Genomic DNA, 19,960 nt, shown 5'->3' on the forward strand with positions numbered 1-19,960 from the left:
CCCTCTGGTAGCGAGTTCTACATTCTCACCACTCTCTGAATTAAGAAGTTTCTCCTGAATTCCCTTTTGGATTTATTAGTGTCTTATACCTATGGCCTGCAAGTGGGAACATCTCTAAGTCAATGATATCAAACCCTTTCAGAATGTTAAAGACCTCTATGAGGTCACCTGTCAGCCTTCTCTTTTCTAGAAAAAAGAGCCCCAGCCTGTTCAGTTATGGTAGTGTCCTTGCAAATCATTTTTGCACCTTCTGTAGTGTCTCTATGTCCTTTTTGTAATATGAAGACCAGAATTGTTCTCTGTACAATCTCATAATTATTCCATTATCCTGTGAGGTTATAAATGAGTTATCTTGATTACTATTGTGTTCCATTACCCATTCTTTATCTTTTTAAACAGAAAGATGGCGACTGGTGTACGATTTTAGGAAGGTGCCTGATGTTTGGCAGGATGGGGATGCTAGTGATTTGTAAAACTGGACTTTGACAGGTTTGGCAACAATTGAAGTATTTTCGCCTTAGCTTGAATTATTTATTGAATTCTTTCTCACTGTTTCAACAAGCTGTAGAGAATACGCATTGCAGTCTGGTTAATATTCACACCTCAGGGCAAGGTGCAGACATGCATAGTTTAGGACATCCCATGGTATGCGTAGTGTGATTGTTGCCATTGTACTCAAAACGTGGACCCACCTAACTGATACCCAAAGGTATTTGCCGGCGGGCTCAGCTAGTGGTAATCTCAGACGGTACGCAGCCACAGAGCGGGCCATTTAATGCCAATCAGGTCACATCCATCACCTTTGCCATGCAGCACATGAGCCGGTGGTAAGAGCAAGGTGCCACAGGCACTAGGCAAAGGAGTGGTACATCTGCACAGCAGGAATCCTGAAAGTAAGGAGGATTGGCAGGCATGTGTAACATGCAATGTGTAGTGACTCCCAAGAGCATGGTATCAGACTCACATTGAAGCCCTCTTTTGAAAGGAAGGATCTCTGCTCTCCTCTAATTCTGGCCTCTTGCACATCCCCGATTTTAATCACTCCACCATTGAAGGTTGTGCCTTCAGCTGCAGAGACTCTACACTCTGGAATTCCCTCCCTAAACCTCTCCACCATTCTCTCTCCTCCTTTAAGATGCCGCTCAAAGCCTCTTTGTCCAAATTTTTGGCCACATATTTCCTTAGGTGGCTGGGGGCTAAATTTTTATCTGATAGCATTCCTGTGAAGCACCTAGTGATGCCTTTACTAGGTTAAAGATAATGCAAGTTACTGTTGTCAACTAATTGCATATCGCTTTCTAAAGGGCTGTCACAGATACGATGGGTTGAATGGCCTCCTTCTGTGCTGTAAGATTGTGAATGGGGAAGACGAGGTCTGTGCTGGCTGTAATTGCCTCTCCCCAGTGCCACCTCGGGCGAACGGCCTGGATGTCACCTCATGTTTGAAGTCACACAAGAGGATTTGCTGATGTAGAGAGGTTGTCTTCGGAGGCCTGTGCTATTTAGGGGACCATGCCCTAGGGGAAAGATCTGGCTTCAGACAAGGAAGCAAGGATAAAGGCAAATTGATAAGAGAAAATATCTAAACCCAGTGCAAAATGGAACACGACTATAAAGAAAAGGTGAACCCAGCAATTGGACATTATATTCTGAAACAGTAATAAAAAAAACTTTCCTTGCTGCACCCCTCAAACAGAAGAAAGGACTTGCATTTACATAGCACCTTTCACGTCCTCAAAACTTCCCAAACTGCTTTACAACCAACCAGGTCGCTTTTTGAAGTGTAGTCACTGTTGTAATGTAGGAAACGCAGCTGCCAGTTTACGGGCAGCAAGTTGCCACAGACAGCAATGAGCTAACGATCAGATAATCTGTTTTAGTGTTGTTGGTTGGGGGATGAATATTGGCCGAGACACCAGGGAGAACTCCCCTGTTCTTCTTCAAAATAGTGGCCATGGGATCATTTACATCCACCCACATGGGCAGACAGCTCATCAGAAAGGCAGCACCTCCAACAGCGCAGCACTCCTTCTGCGCTGCACAGAGATTGTCAGCTTGGATTATGTGCTCAAGATGGGGTCTTGAACCCACAATCTTCAGACTCAGAGTGCTATCCAGTTGATCAACATTGGCAGTCTTTGCGATCTCTGTTTAATTAGCCGATTCAGTGCTATAGAGTGAAGATTAGGCAGAGATTCTGACTGTGTCCCAGTCCCACCCTCTCTCCACCCATGAATCTCAGCTATGGAATGCAGTAGTACTGGGCCAGGAAATTCCAGTGACAGCTGTTACACACCCACAACTCATTCTACTGCAAAGACCAAAGCAAAGTTTATAGAGGAGCTCTAAATCAATCAGAGCGCAGGACCAGCTGCCTTTAGTGTTTCTAGTTTCACTCTGTCACTGGCTGACTATGGATTCCAGCCAGGATAATGGGATTCCATTAATGAGAGTGAAGTAGGGTTCCCAACCCTCCAGGATTGTCCTGGAGTCTCCCAGGAATTAAAGACTAATCTCTCGCACCACTGCTGCAAATAACCCCACGAGAAAACTCACTGGAGCATTAAAACAAGTGTTTTTTTTTCATTTTCTTTCATCACTTCTGCTTATTAGTAATTAGAAGATTGGAGGTGTTGGGGCAGTCAAGACTCGTCCAATCGAGTATCAAAGAGTCTGTTCCCATTCCCACTGGCTATGGAAAGATGGCCGAGCCAGGCAACCAGTGGCGGGACTTTGGGGCTGGGAGATCACATGGTGAAACGCCCCGGAATGTGTCCAATCAGAATTGGCAACCCTTAGAGTGAAGCTGCCGCCAAAACCTCACGGCAAGCAGCAAATGCGAGCGTCCTTTATACAAGTGCTGGGACCCTGGGACTGCGATTACATAGCAAGTGACAGAAATTTTAACCTAACCTAACCTCACCCCCCACCGGTAGGGCACTGATGTAATCAGATCGAATGCCCATTTTACACCCCGTCCGGTTTAATATCCTCATCCTGGAGTTCAACTCCCTCCATGGTCTGGCCCCTCCCTATCTCTGTAACATCCTTCAACCCCACAACCCTTCGGGATCTCTGAGCTCCTCCAATTCTGCCCTCTTGAACATCCCTGTCTTTAATCACTCCACCAGTGGTGTCTGTGCTTTCAGCTGCCTTGGCCTTAAGCTCTGGAATTCCCTCCCTAAACCTTTCCGCCTTTCTCAACTCCTTTAAGGCTCTCCTTATATCCTACCATTTTGATTAAGCTTTTGGTCCCCTGTCCCTATTGGCTCGGTGTCAAATTTTCTCTTAAAATGTTCCTGGGATATTTTTCCACATTAAAGATGCTATATAAATGCAAGTTATTGTTGTTTCTGATATCTGTCATTTTAACACAGGCATCAAACAGTTTCATTTTCATTTGTTGTTCATTCTTTTTTTAAATAATTGAATAGTTTGTAAAGACAGAAGCATAGAAATTTATAGCATTAAACAAGGCCATTCATCCCATCGGGTTTGTGCCGGCCAAAAATGAGTTATCCATCTTAATCCCCCATTTTCCCGCTCTTGGTCTGTAACCTTGTAGGTTACAGCACTTCAAGTGCATATTCAAGTGCTTTTTAAATGTGCTGAGGGTTTCTGCCTGTACCACCCTTTCAGGCCGAGTTCCAGATCCCCACCACCCTCTGGGTAAAAACAATTTCTCCTTTAATCCTTCCACCAATTTCTTTAAATCTATACCCTGGTTATTGACCTCTCTGCTAAAGGAAATTGGTCCTTCCCATCCACTCTATCTAGGCCCCTCATAACTTTTTTTTTTATTCATTCATGGAATGTGGACATCGCTGGCTGGGCCAGCATTTATTGCCCATCCCTAATTGCTCTTGAGAAGGTGGTGGTGAGCTGCCTTCTTGAACCACTGCAGTCCATGTGAGGTAGGTACACCCACAGTGCTGTTAGGAAGGGAGTTCCAGGATTCTGACCCAGCGACAGTGAAGGAACGGCGATATAGTTCCAAGTCAGGATGGTGGGTGGCCTGGAGGGGAACTTGCATGGTGTTCCCATGCATTTGCTGCCCTTGTCCTTCTATCATCCATTGACTGAAAGTATGATTTGCAAAAAAAAAAAACCCATTTTAGCAAGTGGAAAGTTCAATTCTCTTCCGATATCGTGGAATAAAAAATCTCACTTCCTTTACACCATTGACTATTTTGAGAGTTGCAGGCCATGACCATCTCCAACAAGAGAGAATCTAACCATCTCCCCTTGACATTCAACGGCATAACCATCGCTGAATCCCCCCCTATCAACATCCTAGGGGCTACCATTGACTAGAAACTGAACTGGAGTAGCCATATAAATACCGTGGCTACAAGAGCACATCAGAGGCTAGGAATCCTGCAGTGAGTAACTCACCTCCTGACTCCCCAAAGCCTGTCCACCATCTACAAGGCACAAGTCAGGAGTGTGATGGAATACTCTCCACTTGCCTGGATGGGTGCAGCTCCAACACTCAAGAAGCTCGACACCATCCAGGACAAAGTAGCCTGCTTGACTGGCACCCCATCTACAAACATTCACTCCCTCCACCACCGACGCACAGTGGCAGCATTGTGTACCATCTACAAGATGCACTGCAGCAACTCACCAAGGCTCCTTAGACAGCACCTTCCGAACCCGTGACCTCTACCAACTTTGTGGCGTGAAAGCTACTTGCCACTTATCAGCCCAAACCTGGATATTGTCCAGGTCTTGCTGCATTTCTACATGGACTGCTTCAGCATCTGAGAAGTCATGAATGGTGCTGAACATTGTGCAATCATCAGCGAACATCCCCACTTCTGACCTTATGATTGAAGGAAGGTCATTGATGAAACAGCTGATGATGGTTGGGCCTAGGACACTACCCTGAGGAACTCCTGCAGTGATGTCCTGGAGCTCAGATGATTGACCTCCAACAACCACAACCATCTTCCTTTGCAGTAGGTAAGACTCCAACCAGTGGAGAGTTTTCCCCCTGATTCCTATTGACTCCAGTTTTGCTAGGGCTCCTTGATGCCATACTTGGTCAAATGCTGCCTTGATGTCAAGGGCAGTCACTCTCACCTCACCTCTTGAGTTCAGCTCTTTTGTCCATGTTTGAACCAATGCTGTAATGAGGTCAGGAGCTGAGTGACCCTGGTGGAACCCAAACTGAACGTCACTGAGCAGGTTATTGCTAAGCAAGTGCTGCTTGATGGCACTGTTGATGACACCTTACTGATGATTGAGAGTAGGCTGATGGGGCAGTAATTGGCCGTGTTGGACTTGTCCTGCTTTTTGTGTACAGGACATACCTGGGCAATTTTCTACATTGCTGGGTAGATGCCAGTGTTGTAGCTGTACTGGAACAGTTTGGCTAGGGCAAGTTCTGGAGCACAGGTCTTCAGTACTATTGCTGGAATATTGTCAGGACCCATAGCCTTTGCAGTATCCAGTGTCTTCAGTCGTTTCTTGATATCACGCGGAGTGAATCGAATTGGCTGAAGTCTGGCATCTGTAATGCTGGGGACTTCAGGAGGAGGCCGAGATGAATCATCAACTCGGCACTTCTGGCTGAAGATTGTTGCAAATGCTTCTGCCTTATCTTTCGCACTGATGTGCTCGGCTCCCCCATCATTGAGGATGGGGATATTTGTGGAACCACCTCCTCCAGTTAGTTGTTTAATTGTCACCACCATTCACAGCTGGATGTGGCAGGACTGCAGAGCTTAGATCTGATTCGTTGGTTATGAGATCGCTTAGCTCTGTCTATGGCTATTAAAACTTCCCTCAGCCTCACCTGTTCCAAAGAAAACAATCCCAGCCTATTCAATCTTCCCTCGTAGTTAAAATCCTTCATTCTGAGTAACTTCCTCATAAATCTGCTCTGTACCCTCTCTGGTGTGACAGTACCTCTTTAATTGGACAGTGAGGTGAGGCGTGTTGGCTGTAAAATCATTTCAAAACTAAAGCCGAGTGAAGGTGATGGAGATGGAGATGCTAACGGGGTAAAAAGCAGAGATAGGTTGAGGATGGTTCAGTAGATGGCGTGAGCCAGACCCCCTGGTCTATCAGTCACACCCCCAGGTCCATCGGTCACTCCCCCAGGTTCATCGGTCACACCCCCTGGTCTATCGGTCACACCCCCAGGTCCATCGGTCACACCCCCAGGTCTATCGGTCACACCCCCAGGTCCATCGGTCACACCCCCAGGTCCATCGGTCACACCCCCAGGTCATCGGTCACACCCCCAGGTCCATCGGTCACTCCCCCAGGTTCATCGGTCACACCCCCTGGTCTATCGGTCACACCCCCAGGTCCATCGGTCACACCCCCAGGTCATCGGTCACACCCCCAGGTCCATCGGTCACACCCCCAGGTCATCGGTCACACCCCCAGGTCCATCGGTCACACCCCCAGGTCCATCAGTCATACCCCCAGGTCTATCGGTCACACCCCCAGGTCTATCGGTCACACCCCCAGGTCCATCGGTCACACCCCCAGGTCATTCCCCCAGGTCCATCAGTCACACCCCCAGGTCCATCGGTCACACCCCCTGGTCCATCGGTCACTCCCCCAGGTCTATCGGTCACTCCCCCAGGTCTATCGGTCACACCCCCAGGTCCATCGGTCACACCCCCAGGTCCATCAGTCACACCCCCAGGTCCATCGGTCACACCCCCAGGTCCATCGGTCACTCCCCCAGGTCTATCGGTCACACCCCCAGGTCTATCGGTCACTCCCCCAGGTCCATCAGTCACTCCCCCAGGTCCATCAGTCACACCCCCAGGTCCATCGGTCACTCCCCCAGGTCCATCGGTCACACCCCCTGGTCTATCGGTCACACCCCCAGGTCCATCAGTCATACCCCCAGGTCTATCGGTCATACCCCCAGGTCTATCGGTCACACCCCCAGCTCCATCGGTCACACCCCCAGGTCTATCAGTCACACCCCCAGGTCCATCGGTCACACCCCCAGGTCCATCGGTCACTCCCCCAGGTCTATCGGTCACACCCCCAGTTCCATCGGTCACACCCCCTGGTCCATCGGTCACACCCCCAGGTCCATCAGTCATACCCCCAGGTCTATCGGTCATACCCCCAGGTCTATCGGTCACACCCCCAGCTCCATCGGTCACACCCCCAGGTCTATCAGTCACACCCCCAGGTCCATCGGTCACACCCCCAGGTCCATCGGTCACTCCCCCAGGTCTATCGGTCACACCCCCAGTTCCATCGGTCACACCCCCTGGTCCATCGGTCACACCCCCAGGTCCATCGGTCACACCCCCAGGTCCATCGGTCACTCCCCCAGGTCCATCAGTCACACCCCCAGGTCTATCGGTCACACCCCCAGGTCTATCGGTCACACCCCCAGGTCTATCGGTCACTCCCCCAGGTCCATCAGTCACTCCCCCAGGTCCATCAGTCACACCCCCAGGTCCATCGGTCACTCCCCCAGGTCCATCAGTCACTCCCCCAGGTCCATCAGTCACACCCCCAGGTCCATCGGTCACTCCCCCAGGTCCATCAGTCACTCCCCCAGGTCCATCAGTCACTCCCCCAGGTCTATCAGTCACACCCCCAGGTCCATCAGTCACTCCCCCAGGTCCATCAGTCACACCCCCAGGTCCATCGGTCACTCCCCCAGGTCCATCAGTCACTCCCCCAGGTCCATCAGTCACACCCCCAGGTCCATCGGTCACTCCCCCAGGTCCATCAGTCACTCCCCCAGGTCCATCAGTCACTCCCCCAGGTCCATCAGTCACACCCCCAGGTCCATCGGTCACTCCCCCAGGTCCATCGGTCACACCCCCTGGTCTATCGGTCACACCCCCAGGTCCATCAGTCATACCCCCAGGTCTATCGGTCATACCCCCAGGTCTATCGGTCACACCCCCAGCTCCATCGGTCACACCCCCAGGTCTATCAGTCACACCCCCAGGTCCATCGGTCACACCCCCAGGTCCATCGGTCACTCCCCCAGGTCTATCGGTCACACCCCCAGTTCCATCGGTCACACCCCCTGGTCCATCGGTCACACCCCCAGGTCCATCAGTCATACCCCCAGGTCTATCGGTCATACCCCCAGGTCTATCGGTCACACCCCCAGCTCCATCGGTCACACCCCCAGGTCTATCAGTCACACCCCCAGGTCCATCGGTCACACCCCCAGGTCCATCGGTCACTCCCCCAGGTCTATCGGTCACACCCCCAGTTCCATCGGTCACACCCCCTGGTCCATCGGTCACACCCCCAGGTCCATCGGTCACACCCCCAGGTCCATCGGTCACTCCCCCAGGTCTATCGGTCACACCCCCAGGTCTATCGGTCACACCCCCAGGTCTATCGGTCACTCCCCCAGGTCCATCAGTCACTCCCCCAGGTCCATCAGTCACACCCCCAGGTCCATCGGTCACTCCCCCAGGTCCATCAGTCACTCCCCCAGGTCCATCAGTCACACCCCCAGGTCCATCGGTCACTCCCCCAGGTCCATCAGTCACTCCCCCAGGTCCATCAGTCACTCCCCCAGGTCCATCGGTCACACCCCCAGGTCTATCGGTCACACCCCCAGGTCTATCGGTCACACCCCCAGGTCTATCGGTCACTCCCCCAGGTCCATCAGTCACTCCCCCAGGTCCATCAGTCACACCCCCAGGTCCATCGGTCACTCCCCCAGGTCTATCGGTCACACCCCCAGGTCTATCGGTCACTCCCCCAGGTCCATCAGTCACACCCCCTGGTCTATCGGTCACACCCCCAGGTCCATCGGTCACACCCCCAGGTCTATCGGTCACACCCCCAGGTCTATCGGTCACTCCCCCAGGTCCATCAGTCACTCCCCCAGGTCCATCAGTCACACCCCCAGGTCCATCGGTCACTCCCCCAGGTCTATCGGTCACACCCCCAGGTCTATCGGTCACTCCCCCAGGTCCATCAGTCACACCCCCTGGTCTATCGGTCACTCCCCCAGGTCCATCAGTCACACCCCCTGGTCTATCGGTCACACCCCCAGGTCCATCGGTCACACCCCCAGGTCTATCGGTCACACCCCCAGCTCCATCGGTCACACCCCCAGGTCTATCAGTCACTCCCCCAGGTCCATCAGTCACTCCCCCAGGTCCATCAGTCACACCCCCAGGTCCATCGGTCACTCCCCCAGGTCCATCGGTCACACCCCCTGGTCTATCGGTCACACCCCCAGGTCCATCAGTCATACCCCCAGGTCTATCGGTCACACCCCCAGCTCCATCGGTCACACCCCCAGGTCCATCGGTCACACCCCCAGGTCATCGGTCACACCCCCAGGTCCATCGGTCACACCCCCAGGTCCATCAGTCATACCCCCAGGTCTATCGGTCACACCCCCAGGTCCATCGGTCACTCCCCCAGGTCCATCGGTCACTCCCCCAGGTCCATCGGTCACACCCCCAGGTCCATCGGTCACTCCCCCAGGTCTATCGGTCACTCCCCCAGGTCCATCGGTCACTCCCCCAGGTCTATCGGTCACACCTGCCACTTTAACCAGGGAGTAGGTGAAGCCACTTGAGCAAGGAGTCAAAGGGTGTCCCAGCTGTGGCTCAGTGGCTAACACTCTTGTCTCCAAGTAAGCAGCAATGTGATAATGAGCTGTTCAGCTGTTGTTTAGTGATGTTGATGAAGGGATTGTGCCAGACAGTATGGGAACTTCCCTGCTCTTCTTCAACATGGTGCCATGGGATCTTTTACATCCACCGGAGAGGCCCCCGTTTGTGGAAGTTTGCTGTGTGCAAAATGGCTGTCGTGTTTCCTACATTGATGGTCCAGTACTTTGGGATAGCCTGAGGTTGTAAGGGGGGGTTCTATATAAATGCAAGTCTTTGTTTTTTTAAACACTATCTAGGACTGGGCAGAAGATAAGGCAGGTTGGAAATCAGGTGCCAGCAGTTAGGAATGAGAGTATCTTTTTATTAGGACACTGTATACAACCCAGTCTACTATCTGAAACCATGCCAACCAAAGATATCCAACAGCTGCCCCTTGCTCTCCTGTGATTGGCTAACAGACAATAGACTGAAACGTTACACAGGAACGATAGAGGATGAAAAGGTTTGGTCTCTTTTCTCTTAAAAAGAGGAGGCTGAGGGATGACATAATAGAGATCTTTAAAAATTATGAAAGATTTTGATAGAGTAGGTACAGTGAGTGTGGGAAGAGTATAACTAGAGGCTATTAATATGATAGTCACCAAGAAATCTAATCGAGAGTTCAGAAGAAACCTCTTTTCCCAGAGAGTACTGAGAATGTGGAACTCACTCACACAGGGAGTTGTTCAGGCAAATGCTACTGATGCATTTGAAGGGGAGTATATAACAACAACAGATTTATGTGAGGGAAAACGGAATAGAGGGTTCTGCTGATAGAATAAGATGGAGCTGGATGGGAGGGGACTCGGGTGAAGCATAAACACTAGCATGGACTGGTTGGGTTGAATGGCCTTGTCTCGGTGCTGTATATCCTATGTAATTTACTTTACCAACTCATTTAAAAACCACAAGGGTGAAAGTGTGGACAGTTGCTGAAAATTGACTAAACTCACAACGTGGAAAGATGTAAAGGTAGCAGGGTTGTAGTGGTGGGTGATTTTAACTTCCCCAATATTGACTGGGACTCACTTAGTGCTAGGGGCTTGGATGGGGCAGAATTTGTAAGGAGCATCCAGGAGGGCTTCTTGAAACAATACGTAGATAGTCCAACTAGGGATGGGGCTGTACTGGACCTGGTATTGGTGAATGAGCCCGGCCAGGTGGTCGAAGTTTCAGTAGGGGTGCATTTTGGGAACAGTGACCATAATTCCATAAGTTTTAAGGTACTTGTGGATAAGGATAAGAGTAGTCCTCGGGTGAAGGTGCTAAATTGGGGGAAGGCTAATTATAACAATATTAGGCAGGAACTGAAGAATTTAGATTGGGGGCGGCTGTTTGAGGATAAATCAACATCTGACATGTGGGAGTCTTTCAAACGTCAGTTGATTAGAATCCAGGACCAGCATGTTCCTGTGAGGAAGAAAGACAAGTTTGGCAAGTTTTGGGAAGCTTGGATAACGCGGGATATTGTGAGCCTCGTCAAAAAGTAAAAGGAAGCATTCGTAAAGGTTGGAATGCTAGGAACAGACGAATCCCTTGAGGAATATAAAGACAGTAGGAAGGAACTTAAGCAAGGAGTCAGGAGGGCTAAAAGGGGTTATGAGAAGTCATTGGCAAACAGGATTAAGGAAAATCTCAAGGCTTTTTATACGTATATAAAGAGCAAGAGGGTAACCAGGGAAAGGGTTGGCGCAATCAAGGACAGAGATGGGAATCTATGTGTGGAGCCAGAGGAAATGGGCGAGGTACTAAATGAGTACTTTGCATCAGTATTCATCAAGGAGAAGGACTTGGTGGATGATGAGCCTAGGGAAGGGAGTGTAGATAGTCTCAGTCATCTCATTATCAAAAAGGAGGAGGTGTTGGGTGTCTTACAAAGCATTAAGGTAGATAAGTCCCCAGGGCCTGATGGGATCTACCCCAGAATACTGAGGGAGGCAAGGGAAGAAATTGCTGGGGCCTTGACAGAAATCTTTGCATCCTCATTGGCTACAGGTGAGGTCCCAGAGGACTGGAGAATAGCCAATGTTGTTCCTTTGTTTAAGAAGGGTAGCAAGGATAATCCAGGAAATTATAGGCCGGTGAGCCTTAAGTCAGTGGTAGGGAAATTATTGGAGAGGATTCTTCGGGACAGGATTTACTCCTATTTGGAAACAAATGGACTTATTAGCGAGAGGCAGCATGGTTTTGTGAAGGGGAGGTCGTGTCTCACTAATTTGATTGAGTTTTTTGAGGAAGTGACGAAGATGATTGATGAAGGAAGGGCAGTGGATGTTATCTATATGGACTTCAGTAAAGCCTTTGACAAGGTCCCTCATGGCAGACTGGTACAAAAGGTGAAGTCACACAGGATCAGAGGGAAGCTGGCAAGATGGATACAGAACTGGCTCGGTCATAGAAGACAGAGGGTAACAGTGGAAGGGTGCTTTTCTGAATGGAGAGATGTGACTAGTGCTGTTCCGCAGGGATCAGTGCTGGGACCTTTGCTGTTTGTAGTATATATAAATGATTTGTAGGAAAATGTAGCTGGTCTGATTAGTAAGTTTGCAGACGACACAAAGGTTGGTGGAGTTGCGGATAGTGATGAGGATTGTCAGAGGATACAGCAGGATATAGATCGGTTGGAGACTTGGGCGGAGAAATGGCAGATGGCGTTTAATCCGGACAAATGTGAGGTAATGCATTTTGGAAGATCTAATACAGGTGGGAAGTATACAGTAAATGGCAGAACCCTTAGGAGTATTGACAGGCAGAGAGATCTGGGCGTACAGGTCCACAGGTCACTGAAAGTGGCAATGCAGGTGGATAAGGTAGTCAAGAAGGCGTACGGCATGCTTGCCTTCATCGGTCGGGGCATAGAGTATAAAAATTGGCAAGTCATGCTGCAGCTGTACAGAACTTTAGTTAGGCCACACTTAGAATATTGCGTGCAATTCTGGTCGCCACACTACCAGAAGGACGTGGAGGCTTTGGAGAGGGTACAGAGGAGGTTTACCAGGATGTTGCCTGGTCTGGAGGGCATTAGCTATGGGGAGAGGTTGGATAAACTCGGATTGGTTTCACTGGAACAACGGAGGTGGAGGGGCGACATGATAGAGGTTTACAAAGTTATAAACGGCATGGACAGAGTGGATAGTCAGAAGCTTTTTCCCAGGATGGAAGAATCAGTTACTAGGGGACATAGGTTTAAGGTGAGAGGGGCAAAGTTTAGAGGGGATGTGCGAGGCAAGTTCTTTACACAGAGGGTGGTGAGTGCCTGGAACTTGTTGCCGGGGGAGGTGGTGGAAGCAGATACGATAGAGACGTTTAAGAGGCATCTTGACAAATATATGAATAGGATGGGAATAGAGGGATATGGGCCCCGGAAGTGCAGAAGGTTTTAGTTTAGGCAGGCATCAAAATCGGCGCAGGCTTGGAGGGCCGAATGGCCTGTTACTGTGCTGTACTGTTCTTTGTTCTTTGTTCTTTGTTCTTTGTCATTACTTACAAAAGACAGATTTTCTTGACTCACCCATTTCTAGTTTGCATAACAGGAATTTCTTCAATTAGTGTGGGTGCAGCTGGAGTTGTTGATTTGAGCTACGTGTAAATTTATTTTCTAATTTACAAAGATAATACCAGAACTGAGAGGTTATAACTATCAGAAAAGACTGAACAGGCTGAGGCTCTTTTCTCTAAAAAAGAGAGAGGGCTGAGAGGTGACCTGAGAGAGGTCTTTAAAATTACAAAGGGGTTCGATAGGGTAGACATGGGGGAAACCACAACATAAATACAAGATAGTCACTAATAAATCCAACAGGCAATTCAGGAGAAACGTCTTTACTGAGAGAATGGTGAGACTATGGTATTCACAACAACATGGACTAGTTGAAATGAATAGCATAGATGCATTTAAAGAGAAATGAGATAAGCACATGAGGGAAAAAGGAATAGAAGGATATGCTAATGGAGAGAGATGGAGAGAGGTAGGAGGAGGCTCGTATGGAGCATAAACACCAATGTGGACCAGTTGAGCTGAACAGCCTGTTTCTGTGCTCTAAATTCTATGTAAGGATGATATGAACTGCCTGCAACGGGACATAGATAGGCTAGCAGAATTTAATACTGACAAGTGTGAGGTGATGCATTTTGGCAGAAGGAATAGAGAGAGACAAATATATATTTAATGTCACAGTTCTAAAGAGTGTGCAGGGAGCAGAGGGACCTGGGGGTGCATGTGCATCGATTTTTGAAGGTGGCAGGACATATTGAGAGCGTGTTTAGTAAAGCATATGAGATCATGGGCTTCAGAAATAGAGGCATTGAGTACAGAAGTAGGGAAGTTGTGCTGAACCTTTATAAAGCTCTGGTTAGGCCCCAACTAAAATATTGTGTCCAGTTCTGGTCACCACACTTTAGGAAGGATGTGAGGGTCCTTGAGAGGGTGCAGAGGAGATTTACCAGAATGGTTCCAGGGATGGGGGATTTTAGTTACAAGGTTAGGTTAGAAAAGCTGGGTTTGCTGTCCTTAGGACAAAGGAGATTGAGGGGAGATTTAACGGAAGTGTACAAGATCATGACAGGCTTAGATAAGTTAGTCAAGGAAAAGTTGTTCCCATTAACAAATGGTACAAGGACTAGGGGACACAGATTGAAGGTTTTGGGCAAAAGATGCGGGGGCAATATGAGGAAACACTTTTTTTACACAGCAGGTGGTAATGCTGTGGAACTCGCTGCCCACAAAGGAAGCAGAAACAATCAATGAGTTCAAGAGGAAGTTGGATGGTCACCTGAGAGAAATAGACTTGCAGGACTACAGGGATCGAGCTGGGGAGTGGGACTGACTGTAGCTCCATGAAGAGCCAGCATGGACTCGATGGGCCGAATGACCATCTTCTGTGCTGTAAACAACTCTAATCTAATCAATATATCTAATCTGACCAGCCAGATGAATATTTTCTGAATGATGATGCGGGGACAGTGCATTAGCATTCGAGATCTGAGGAAATTTATTTTTTCCCCAACAAGGTGAATCAATGTCACTTAACTCATCATTGCTAACACAGGGCCTTCTTTACCAGAGGATGGTCACACCCCTTTAATTGGTTGGGCAGCACACCTCTGCATATTTGTTACTATTTGTGAATGCAAAATATGTGTGCACTTGGTGGATGATGGACACTAGATTTACAACAATTGTGATTGGCTAAAGGAACCCTGGCTTATTTGTCCCCCCCCCCCCCCCCATAGCACAGGAATGCTAAAACCATTGTACAAAATTCCATTAAACCCAGGCTGGTTTGTCGAATTCAGTACTGCACATTGCATCACCCAATGAGCCAGAGAGGGAAGCAAACCAACCGGCCTAGAGCAGAAAAGATTCCAACAAGGGGTGAATGGATCAATGTGAATTGCACATTGAGTCAAGATCAAGTGCAGTGTATGAGTCAAGCAAGGTTAAAGGGCAGGGATTCATTGAATTGGACCAAAGGAGGTTGAGGGGTGGTGGTTGGGAAGGTAGAGGGAGAGATATATAATGGGGTGGGGAAGGAGGGTGTGGAGGAAGGGGAGAGAATGAGGGGAGCTGGAGCAGAAGGGCAGATGGAGAGGGGGAAAGGGTTCAAGCACGGAAGAAAAGGAAGGCCGCATATAGTGGACAGGGAGAGAAGTCATCCTCAGCAGGACCATGCACCCAAAGTACTAATATTGTGTCAGTGAAGGGCAGCTCTGGAGAGGGGTGAGGACAGGGAATTCATTTTGGTGGGGGCGGGGGTGTGGAAGGTGTCAGGTCACAAGGGAGATGTCCAGACACAAGGGAGATGCCCGGATACGAGGGAGACGACAGGGCACAGAGGCTTTAGCCTGATGGGTACCTTTCCAAGACTGTCTTTTCCTGAGCACCGCCTTTCTGTCAGCCTCATTCAGTCGTGGCCAGCAGAGGGCGACTTTCATTTCACTCTGCAACTGACCTTCACATTTATTTCTGAGGTCGATCAACTTGACAATCTTTATTAAGGAGCTCTTTTAAAAACTTTTTTCTTCATTTTCTCCCTCCCACCCATCACCCTTGCAGGCGGTTTGAAAAGTTTTTAATGTATCTTTGTTTTTGGTAGCCCGTTAACACACTGTTTTTTTTAAACTTGATTCGTGGGATGCAGGCATCCCTGGCAAGACCAGCATTTATTGCCCATCCCTAAAAGAGGAGGGATTTGCAGGGTCGACTCAACTGGATGTGGTGTGTCCACGGTCGACGCTGGGTGGTCCGTCTAGTTTTATTATTTCCTGCAGTGGTTTGCTACAACTGAGTGGCTTGCTAGGCCATTTCAGAGGGCAGTTAAGGGCATTGCTGTGGGTGTGGAATCTCATGTAGGCCAGACCAGGTAAGCACAGCAGATTTCCTTCCCTAAAGGATATTAGTGAACCAGATGGGTTTTTATGATAATGCAGTAGTTTCATGGTCACCATTACTGAGGCTAGTTTTTTTTAAAAATCCAGATTTATTCAATTAACTAAATTTAAATTCTTCAGTTGCCATGGTGGGATTTGCCCTCACATGTTAGCAGATGTGGGGAGATGGTGACATAGTGGTAATGTCACTGGACTAGTAATCCTGAAGCTCAGGCTAATGCCCTCGGGACATGGGTTCAAATCCCACCAAGGCAGCTGGCGGAATTTAAATTCAATTCATTAATAAAAATCTGGAATTGAAAGCTAGTCTCAGTAATGGTGCCGCAAAACTATCAGTTACTGTAAAAATCCATCTGGTTCACTAATGTCCTTTAAGGAAGGAAATCTGCTGTCCTTACCTGGTCTGGCCTACATGTGTCTCCAGACCCACAGCAATGTGGTTGACTCTTAACTGCCCTCTGAAATGGTCTAGCAAGTCACTCGGTTGTTAAGGGGAATTAGGGATGGGCAACAAATGCTGGCTTTGCCAGCGACACCCACATCCCATGAAAGAACTTAAAAAATCATTAACCCTAGCCTCTAGATAACCAGGCCAGTAACATAATTGCTGTGCTACCATTGCAAGTATGTGAATCGTGTCACATAATGCTATGTTACACAAGTATTCTGCTCACAGAGTCACCTGCACGTGTAATGCCTTTGAAATGTCACTGAGAAGGTACAATAGATATTACTTTCATCAACCCCCGCAGTTTGTCTTTTCTCCTCTAACCTTCAAAACATAAAGGACTCCAGCACCTAAAGAGGTTCAATATAAGTGGCAGTGGATTGATTCAGGAACATGTACATCCACAGCTCCTGGAAACCTGTGCCCATAGAGCATACAGTAATCCATACACACAGAACACCCAAACACCGCACCCTCCTTATGCAGGCACACTGTGCCCAAATAAATGTACACACTGCTCCAATAGATTTTAACACATAGTCTATAATCACAAGTAGCAGCTTACACATCCCCAGTTGCCCTTGAGAAGGTGGTGGTGCACAACCTTCTTGAACTGCTGCAGTCCATGTGGGGTAGGTACCCCCACAGTGCTGTTAGGAAGGGAGTTCCAGGATTTTGACCCAGCGACAGTGAAGGAACAACAATATATTTCCAAGTCAGGATGGTGTGTGGCTTGGAGGGAAACTTGCAGGTGGTCGTGTTCCCTCCATCTGCTGCCCTTGTCCTTCTAGATGGTAGAGGTTGCGGGTTTGGAAGGTGCTGTCGAAGGAGCCTTGGTGAGTTGCTGCAGTGCATCTTGTAGATGGTACACACTGCTGCTACTGTGCGTCGGTGGTGGAGGGAGTGAATGTTTGTGGATGGGGTGACAATCAAGTGGGCTGCTTTGTCCTGGATGGTGTTGAGCTTCTTGAGTGTTGTTGGAGCTGCACCCATCCAGGCAAGTGGAGAGTATTCCATTACACTCCTGACTTGTGCCTTGTAGATGGTGGACAGGCTTTGGGGAGTCAGGAGGTGAGTTACTTGCCACAGAATACCAAGCCTCTGACCTACTCTTATAGCCACAGTATTTATGGGGCTGGTCCAGTTCAGTTTCTGGTCAATAGTAGCCCCTAGGATGTTGATAGTGGGGGATTCAGTAATGATAATGCCGTTGAATGTCAAGGGGAGATGGTTAGATTCTCTCTTGTTGGAGATGGTCAATGCCTGGCACTTGTGTGGTGTGAATGATACTTGCCACTTATCAGCCCAAGCCTGAATGTTGTCCAGGTCTTACTGCATCTGGACATGGACTGCTTCAGTATCTGAGGAGTTACAAATGGTACTGAACATCGTACAATCATCAGTGAAAATCCCCACTTTTTACGGTGGAGGGAAGGTCATTGATGAAGCAGCTAAAGATGGCTGGGCCTATGACACTACCCTGAAGAAATGCAGTGAAATCCTGGGGCTGAGATGATTGGCATCCAATTTTCCTTTGTGCTAGGTATGACTACAGTCATTAGAGTTTCCCCCCCGATTCCCATTGACTTCAATTTTACTAGAGCTCCTATGTATGCAACCCTCAGTCCCATGTGCACAACCCTCAATTCCCATGTACACAGCTCTTGGTCCCCATGTACACAGTCCTCAGTTCCCATGTACACAGCCCTTAGATCCCATATACACAGCCCTTAGATCCCATATACACAGTCGTCAGTTCCCATGTACACAGCACTCAGATTCCATGTACACAGCCCTGAATCCTCATGCACACCGCCCTTAGTTCCCATGTACACAGCACTCAGATTTCATTTACACAGTCCTCAGTCCCCATGCACACTGCCCTTAGTTCCCATACACACAGTCCTCAGTTCCCATGTACACAGCACTCAGATTCCATGTACACAGCCCTGAATCCTCATGCACACCGCCCTTAGTTCCCATGTACACAGCACTCAGATTTCATTTACACAGTCCTCAGTCCCCATGCACACTGCCCTTAGTTCCCATACACACAGTCCTCAGTTCCCATGTACACAGCACTCAGATTCCATGTACACAGCCCTGAATCCTCATGTACACAGCCCTCAGATTCCATGTACACAGCACTCAGATTCCATGTACACAGCACTCAGATTCCATGTACACCGCCCTCAATCCCAGGTACACAGCCCTCAGTCCTCATGTACACACAAAGCCAACACTTACTTTTGGCCGTTTCCACTCAAAGGTAACTGGCGGCTTCTCGCTGTAAAACAGGGATAACTCGTCCGCTGGGAATTCTGGATCCTCGTATAAAACTCCCTGTTGCAGACACAGCTGCTTCAGCTCCTGGTAAGTGGGTTTCCTGGCCTTGATTCCGAGAGTCCCTCTGTCTTTCACCGCTTTCTTCTTCTGGGACCCCCCATTCACCGATCTAAACACATAAGACATGTTTTGCGGGAGTTAACGAGCGGAACCGAAGCGGCGACTGGAGAAGTTGCAGTGAGTCCTGAGCAAGGATCACCTGTCTGTGCAGTGCTCCACCTGCCCTGCTATGTCCTCGCTGTTCCGAGAGGACGCCACCTCTCTCCATTGGCTCCACCTCTTCGAACAGAGCTTCTGCTCCCACACCTGTTGTCAAGTCAACTCTAAAACTGACACACCCTCACTAAACACCTCAGTACTTCTCACTCTGACTACTCTGCCACATCGACAAGCTCAAAACCACAGCTTCTCTGTCTTGAGAAATTAAGGGATGTCATCCAATGTCAGAAGCGGGCTGATCCTCCATACCTTTGTTACCTCCAGACCCGAATATTCCAACATTCTCCCCATCTGCCTCCCATCTTCCACCTCAAACTTGAGCTCATCCAAAACTCTGCTGCTCATTTCCAAACTTACACCAAGTCCTGTTTACACATCACCCCTGACCGACACTGGCTCCCAGTCCAGCAACACCACCACCTTAAAATTCTCATCCTTTTCTTCAAATCCCTCTATGGCCTGGTCCATCCCACTCTGTAACCTCCTCCAGCCCTACAACCCTCCCTCTGTCTGTCACCTCCTCCAGCTCTACAATCCTCTCTCATTCTGTAACCTCCTCCAGCCCCTACAACCCTCCCTCACTCTGTAACATCCTCCAGCCCTACAACCCTCGGAGTTACCTGCACTCCCCCTATTCTGGCCACTTATACATCCCCAATTTTAATCAGCCCACCATTGTCAGCTGCCTGGGACTTAGAGTCTGGAAAACACCTCTTCACCTTTCTCTCCTCCTTTAAGAAACTCCTTAAAACCTCTTTGACTGAACTTTTGATCATTTGCCCTCGTATCTCAAGTAGCTTCTTGTCAAATTTTGCTTGAAATGCTCCGGTGTAGCATCTTGGGATGTTTTACTGTGTTAATGGTGCTGTTGAAATGCAAGTTGTTGTTGCTTTTGTTTACTTCAAACAATTTGACTTCACCTACTGAATTCCAA

At 48.9% G+C, this 19,960-nt stretch overlaps 1 protein-coding gene across 1 annotated transcript in view; it reads right to left on the reverse strand.

Annotated features, from left to right (window-relative positions):
• The window catches only part of capn9 (calpain 9), a 90,008-nt gene extending 70,942 nt beyond the window's left edge, over positions 1 to 19,066 (reverse strand). Inside the window, exon 1 of the mRNA XM_068020191.1 lies at positions 18,709 to 19,066. Coding sequence (XP_067876292.1) covers positions 18,709 to 18,933 — 225 coding nt within the window. The 5' untranslated portion in view covers positions 18,934 to 19,066. The remainder of the gene's footprint in view (positions 1 to 18,708) is intronic.
• Positions 19,067 to 19,960: the final 894 nt, after the last annotated feature.

The sequence above is a fragment of the Heterodontus francisci genome, chromosome 3 (genome assembly GCF_036365525.1).
Source record: "Heterodontus francisci isolate sHetFra1 chromosome 3, sHetFra1.hap1, whole genome shotgun sequence".
Taxonomy (NCBI): domain Eukaryota; kingdom Metazoa; phylum Chordata; class Chondrichthyes; order Heterodontiformes; family Heterodontidae; genus Heterodontus; species Heterodontus francisci.